Source organism: Corylus avellana, chromosome ca11 (assembly GCF_901000735.1).
Source record: "Corylus avellana chromosome ca11, CavTom2PMs-1.0".
In the NCBI taxonomy this organism is placed as follows: Eukaryota; Viridiplantae; Streptophyta; class Magnoliopsida; order Fagales; family Betulaceae; genus Corylus; species Corylus avellana.
Window position 1 is genome coordinate 10508732 of NC_081551.1, and position 7356 is coordinate 10516087.

The 7356-nt window shown below is 36.7% G+C and overlaps 1 protein-coding gene across 1 annotated transcript; it reads right to left on the bottom strand.

Moving 5' to 3' along the window:
- Positions 1 to 1493: 1493 nt before the first annotated feature.
- Positions 1494 to 2609, bottom strand: LOC132165050 (F-box protein SKIP23-like). The gene has a single exon (XM_059575556.1). The coding sequence runs from the start codon at positions 2607 to 2609 to the stop codon at positions 1494 to 1496; it is 1116 nt and encodes a 371-aa protein (XP_059431539.1).
- Between the last annotated feature and the right edge of the window lie 4747 nt (positions 2610 to 7356).

Sequence of the window (7356 nt, forward strand, 5' to 3'; positions counted from 1 at the left end):
TTTAAAAAAAAAAAAAAAATTGACTTGAACACAAAATTATATTTCAAATTGGAAATTGAAGCTTAAGATATATATATATATTATATATATTGTGAGAGAGTTATGCAGTTTGTGGTTTTAAAAAATTTATATCTTGTATGAAATGATCCAATCAATGTTACAATGATTTCTTAAGATTAGTTGCTTTGATTGAATGGGATTTTGGCCTGAAAAACTGATTGTTGGCATGATCCAATCAATGTTGATTTTTTTGACATTTGGTATCAAAAGCCAAGTTTTAAGTTCAAACATTAATTTTACAATTTATCTCATATTTTAATTAAATATTTTACGTATCGAATAAACTATAAAATAAGCGGCTATCATAGTGGACTTGCTGGTTTCACGGTCTCGCGTGCATAACTCAGCACTCCCTCCATGCCGGCCATTGGTCAATGGCACACGTTTCTGGTACGATCATTCATGGCATGGCTCTTAAAGCAACCCTTCATACTTCATGGCCCCATCATCATAATCTATCCAAATCAAAGGGGGGTTGGCTTTCCATTTGAGCTACTTTTCAAGGAGCACGTGCTTCTACTTGGTCTAGAGGTTGTTGCTTTTAATTTATAAAACCACAATTACTATCGCTGTATTTATATGCCAAAAAATTTAATCTGTTATCATCTAACTGTGGTCCTCTTCATCTCTCTCTCTCTCTCTCTCTCTCTCTGCCTGCTAAACCAATTCCATAATTTTCCATTGCACAATAAGACTCCCATTGACTCTGTGATGGTCTTTTTCTAAATTTGTGATGCATATTTTTTTTTTATACAGTCAAGAGTTAGAATTTATGTAGAAAACCGATTGGCTCTAGTATCCATTGTGATTTGAAACACCATATACGCCTATGAGAATTGTTCATTTATTGGCCTATGTAAAACAAACACCAAGACTTTGCCTAGCCTTTTTTTTAGGCGCCAATTAATCCAAAAATATGCATAAGAATTGTTGGCATTTAGTTAAATTTTTATTTTTTCAATTAAATATTTTACTTATTGGGCTTTAATAAGGGTGATTATCATCTTCAAGTCAGAAAAAGGAGAAAGAAAATCCAATTTTCAGGTATCTAGAATTCCTCTTCCTTGCATACTCTTAGAAGAAGCAAAACTTGACGCCAAGGCTACACATTAAGCTGACATAAATCAAAAGATACTTGAACCCCCCGGCGTTGTTTTTTTTTTTTTTTTTTAAAAATGGTTTCAAATGATTCTTTCATAACAATTTATATTTTTAACTAGTTTCTGGTTATGGAAGATAAATGCTACATAAACAATGGGAACAAGAATTTGGAAAAAAAATCTTGGAGTCTATAGCTAGCATTTATGTATCTGGAATTAAATGAAACACCAACAAATATAATAGAAAAACATATCAAATAATGCTAAAACGTAATATAATAGAAAAGCAAAATCAAGTAAGCCATCTAAAATTGGTCGAGCATATTATTTCCCTTACAACATGGGCAATAGTATCCAAATTGGGGGAGGCATATAGTACTTGTGTGAAGGATTTGGTTTGTAGTGTAGTCGAATGCTTCTGTCTTTCAAATTGAAGATACCCATGTCAATGGCCCCATCTGGAAAATATGGACGAGTAAAAATGTAGTCATCAGTGTAATATATGGAGTTGGGCTGACAATACGGAAAGTCAGAAGTTGAAATAGATATAGACTGATTGTCTCCCACGAAAAAGGCATCATCTCCTATGTTCTTCACCTCCACCCGCTCCACCACTCTTCCACTTTCATCATCTAGCACAAGCTTGTGCACCGTAAAATAACCAGTTATGCTCTGTGGAATCTGTTCAGATAACGAATCTTCATCGAAGAACCTCCGTAGGAGGAACAAATCCCCGTTAGATGTTGCCACCAGATATGTCTGGTAAGCATGCTCCAAATCTTGGGGCGCAAGTACATTTTTTTTATTGGTATTGACATCGAGGGATATAAGCTCACTTCGATGATCAATGGCGAGAACCTGGCCTTTATAATATAAAACATCAGAGAACAAGTGTCCATACTCATGTTCCACATAAGTCCAAGATTTGTCACCTAATTTCATGAAAACCAAGTCACTAAATTCACCAAATATTGCCACGACAAGGCAATTCGAGTCCTCAGCGGGGTCCGAGGACAATGTAACTTTTTTGACGGTATACTGCTTACCTGACATCCTTGTATAGAATCTGAGTTTTTGAAGCTGTGGGAGACGGATTTTCTTGTTCCTGAAGGGGTTGAAGAGGTGAATGGACGAAGTGTTGGTTACAAAGCTCAACCAACCAAATGAAGAACCGCAGCATCTTCTTCTATTGTAAGGCACGGGGAGGGTAACGTCAGAGATTGTCCGGTCGGTGATGCTGTATAAACTCCGCGCTTTCTCGATATCGTCTTTGCTGGGAACCAGCAGCATGGGAATTTGAGTGCCTTGTCGTGCCGCTGTCCCCCATGACTTGCATACGGCACCAAAACGAACCATGTCAATGGGTGAGGCCAGCTTGTGCAGAATCGAATCTAGGAGGTCCGTTGGAAGCCATGCCCAATCTGATTCGGACGTTGATGAAATTGCCATCATAAATATTCAGGTAACAACGTTTGAACCAATACTAATTGACGGCTGCTAAGGAGCCTCTATAGAATTGAAGGAGACAATATCACCGCTGCCCTAAATTAATAAGACGTTCACACCGATATCAAATTTTTTTTTTTTTGGTTATATTATTTATGAAAGAATTAACGCTATTTATGGAATTCCTTGTACGTGTCAATTTGATTATTGACAGCTAGCATGCACGCAAGAAATTAAGAGAAATAATAACAATAAATAAAAATATATCATCATGATATCAATATTCAATACCATTTATTTCTCCCTTTGCTCAAAACCTGAATCACTCTCGTTAACGCGCGTCAACAGAATAGGAATATAGCGGTTGTTCTTCAATATTAAACCAGAAAGATGAATTAGAAAAAAGAAAAAAAACAGACTAAAGATGCACCTAGAAGATATTAAACAAAAAATATCCAGAAATAAATTTTAAACATAATTACATAAATAATAATTGTTGTACTGACATGTACATGTAAAATATTAAGGAGTTAGAAACAAGAGAAGTAGTTTAATTTTAGACACTTTTAAAAACCTAAATTATTACATTTCTCCATATCATAAAGAAATAAATGATTTATTTATTTATTTTTTATTTTTTAACAAATTGCAATCTTTATTGATAATCGTGAATCAATTGGAGTCAGGAAGCCATTTGTCCTCCAAAATCCATATATCTTGCCCACCACCTACTTGCCATATGAGCTTATTTTTAAAAGGAAAAAATGAAAAATTAGTTCATGTGGTTTACCTGATTTGTAATTAACTCTATATGATATCAAAATAAATTCAAAGATCCTGAAGTATAACTACAAAAAAAGGGGGGTTTTTTTTTGATGTGTCTACAGTAACATACTTTTTGCCACGTCACTAATTACTGACGTCTTAATTAGTGCTACGCCAGCAAAAAGTTTTTTGACGTGTTGATTTTGCCACGTCACTAATTATTGACATGGCAAATTCCACGCGTCAATAAGAGAAATGCTACAATGCAATCAAATGACCACATTTTGCCCATCAAATCCTAGGTGGCAAGACCCAATCATGGTTAGGTAAACCATGGTTATCGACTTAAAAAAAAAAAAAAAAAAAAAACAAAAAACGAAAAACAAAATCTCAAGAGTAAAACGTGTAGGGTTTCATTTTTTCACCCAAAATCTTTTCCTCCCTCCTCTTCTTCCTACACTTCTCCCTCCCCCAACAGGGCCAACACCTTCTGCCTCCGCCACCTTCAACCACTACCGCCACCGAATGCACCGGCGATGCCCACCCACGGCACCAGCTCGAAATCTGGAGACGCACCCAACCACCCGCGGCGACGCCCACGCCCGCGCCCTGCAACAGATCAGAGACGACCACCCTTTGTAATACTTTAATAGTGATAGGATTAAGGTTTAATGTGTAATGACATTGATAATATCTATAAAGATGTTTATTTAATTCAACTACAGCATTTAGTTCAGTTTTTACAAGTGAGTTTGTGGTTAAAAAGGAAAAGGAAAAGATATATGCAAATTTGCATGAGATTGATTTATTAGCTTGATTTGGTAGATGGGCTTGAGACTTGCTAACAATAGTTAAGGATTTGAGGGTACTAGAAATTTCTGGAAGCTCAACTCTAAAACCTAAGTCTTCATGCCACTCATCCAGAACACATTGTTCCTGAACCATAACAGGCTTGTGGTATTGGTTCTTGAAATTGGAGTCTGAATTGCGACCATCAATATCGCAATACATCTCCAAGTTTTGCACCGCTAGACGCTGGGTTAACTCTGCAACCTGTATCTGCAAATCTTCAATCAACATGTCTTGTATACTGCACTCATTGTAAGGGACTTTCTCATTCAGAACCTGTCCACGTTGACCATGACCACCAGTCATAAAAAACTAATGAAAAAAAAATTAATCTCAAGAAGACACTAAGCTTTTATACCAATTGACGCCGGCCAGAACTAAGATTGTTCTGATGGCGTATAATAGTAGAAGAAACTAAGAATTGAAGATTGAAAAGAGAATTCAGGTATAGAGAAAATAACAAATAGGGAAGAGAAAGTCTCTAATTGCCCCAAATAAGCAAACAGAGAAATAATTCTGAAAAACTTAAATTTAATGAATAGTATAAACTGAATCGAAAAATAACAAAGACTATATGCTTTTATATAGGCTAGGCACCTCCAAAATTAACAGGGAAAATGAAAAACAAACCTAATTGGAAAAGGAAAACAAATCCTAATAGGAAAAAGAAAATAAATCCCAATAGGAAAAGAAAAACCCAATCCTTATTAAAAAGGAAAGGGTTAAATACTAAAAAGCCCCATAGGGTTTGACATTTTTATTTTTTGTCCCTTAGGGTTTCATTTTTATAACAGAAGGTACCTGTAGTTTTCATAAAGACAGAAATGGAACCTTCGTTAAAATTTAGTCCAAAACTTAACGAAATGTCACGTCAGCACCAATCAAACGTCGACACGTGTCATGTAATTAATTTTTTTATTAAAATTTTTTTAAAAATTAAAAAATATATATATTTAAAAAAAAGAAAAAAAAAAATTGGGGGTGATGGGCCACCCCCAAATGGCCGTAGCCATCCCTAAATTTTTTTCTTTTTTTCTTTTTGACAAAATATATAATTTTTAATCTCTTTAAGTTTTTTTTTTTAAAATAAAATAATAAAAATATTAATTACACGACATGTGTCAACGTTTGGTTGGTGTTGACGTGGCATTCCGTTAAGTTTTGGACGAAATTTTAATGGACGTACCATTTTCTTCTTAATGAAAACTACAGGTACCTCCTGTAATAAAAATGAAATCCTATGGGGCAAAAAAAAAAAGATCTCAAACCCTAGGGAGTTTTTTAGTATTTAACAAGAAAAATATAATCCTAATGGAATAAGAAAAATCTAATATTTATTAGGAAGAAAATTTAAAACGCATAATTAAAATAATAATTTTATCAATTTTCTCTTCGTCGCTCGGTATATGTTGGTACAGGGGGATAGTCGTCCCAGGAAGGAAGCGGTGGTATCAATGCAGGATCAGGCTCAGGGGGCCTCGAATATTGGACGTAATAGTCAAACTTCCCTGAGTGTTCACCTAAGAGGCCAACAGTTGCGTCTCCTGCTTCATTTCTTTCTTGCAGAATCTGTTGCCTGGACTTCTTTTTGCTTTCGGGGAGATCATCACTCTCATCTTGGTAGTATGTCGTCCCATCGAGCTTAAAATAGGCTATGATGGGGAACGCACTTTCTGTTGCAGGTACAAGGACTCCTTTTTCAAAGAGCGGTGTGAGAGAAGCTTTGGTGAGGACATCTTGATAGATCGGAGTCCCATCAAGATGATATGCAATGATAGGGAAGTCGCGTGGATAAGCAGTGAACAACAATCCCTTTTCGATCTTGGGAAGCACATCTACATAAGTAACGCGACAGGGGGTTGTTATGGATGTCGCTGGTAACGAGCTAACCATATTAACGTCAGCGATTTTTTTCCCCTTTTTAGTATTCAGACGGACTTTCATTCCGGGAGGACTTTCAGATGGGTCTTCTTTCTGAGAATACTCTGCTGGGTCCTCTTTCAGCGTTAAGGATTGGATTCCTTCGCAGAGATCCCAGTCTTCTGATGGATCCATAGGCTGATCTTCTGTTTTGGCTTGTTTATTCCTCCTTCTAGTTCTTCTCTTTCTTCTCTTATTTGGCTTATCCCCAAATTGATTAAGAAACATGTGTTCCCAAAACCATGGGGGGTGACATATGTCACAAAAACAACCTTCCCACTTGACGTGACTAGTCTGCCAAGTGCCTTCTTGCCTTGGAAAGGTTTTCCATTTGGAGCTCGTGCAATAATACGTTGTTCCCATCTGGTGGGCTTTAGAATTCCCCTCTTGAAGTAGGGAGCAAGAGTCTCGAGATTGACTGTTTCCACCATTGATCTTGCCACTCGCCTCCGCCTTATTGTTCCTAGTGACCCATCCATATCGTACGTAATTCAAACCCTACCCATCAAAGCGTACATCTTCCACATCATCTCCACTGCTCAATTTTCTCTTCTCCTCATTCTTTTCCCCCATTTTCCTCTTCTCCTTGATGCTGCTATATTGAGAGAGGGATTCGGTTTTGGTGGAGAAGATAGGTGGGGTTAAATAGAGTGGTGATTTAGCATGGTTGTGGAAAGTCTATCACGTTCCCAAGGCTTGAGATATTGAGTGAGGAGTTTGGTTTTAAAACCAAATTTGGTGGACGTGATCACGTTCCAAGGCGTGAGATTTTGAGAGAGGAATTTGGTTTTAAAACCAAGTTTGGTGGACATGGTTGTGGGAAGTCAATCACGTTCCAAGGCGTGAGATTCTGAGAGAGGAATTTGGTTTTAAAACCAAATTTGGTGGACATGGTTGTGGGAAGTCGATCACGTTCCAAGGCGTGAGATTTTGGGAGAGGAATTTGGTTTTCGTGGACATGTTTTTGGGAAGTCGATCAGGTTCCAAAGGCATGTGCTTGTCGCCGGTCAGTGTACTAACATATCACGTTTTAGAGATTTTGTTCCTAAAAGTTCTAACAAGCCAAAAGTATTTCAATTTGGATTTAAACAAATTTGTTCAAATCCAAATTGAAATACTGCATGTCTTGCAAGGAAGACGATCAATTTTGGACAAATCGATTTTCAATGTTAGAATATAATCTACATCACCTAAGAATTAAGAAACACACAATCAA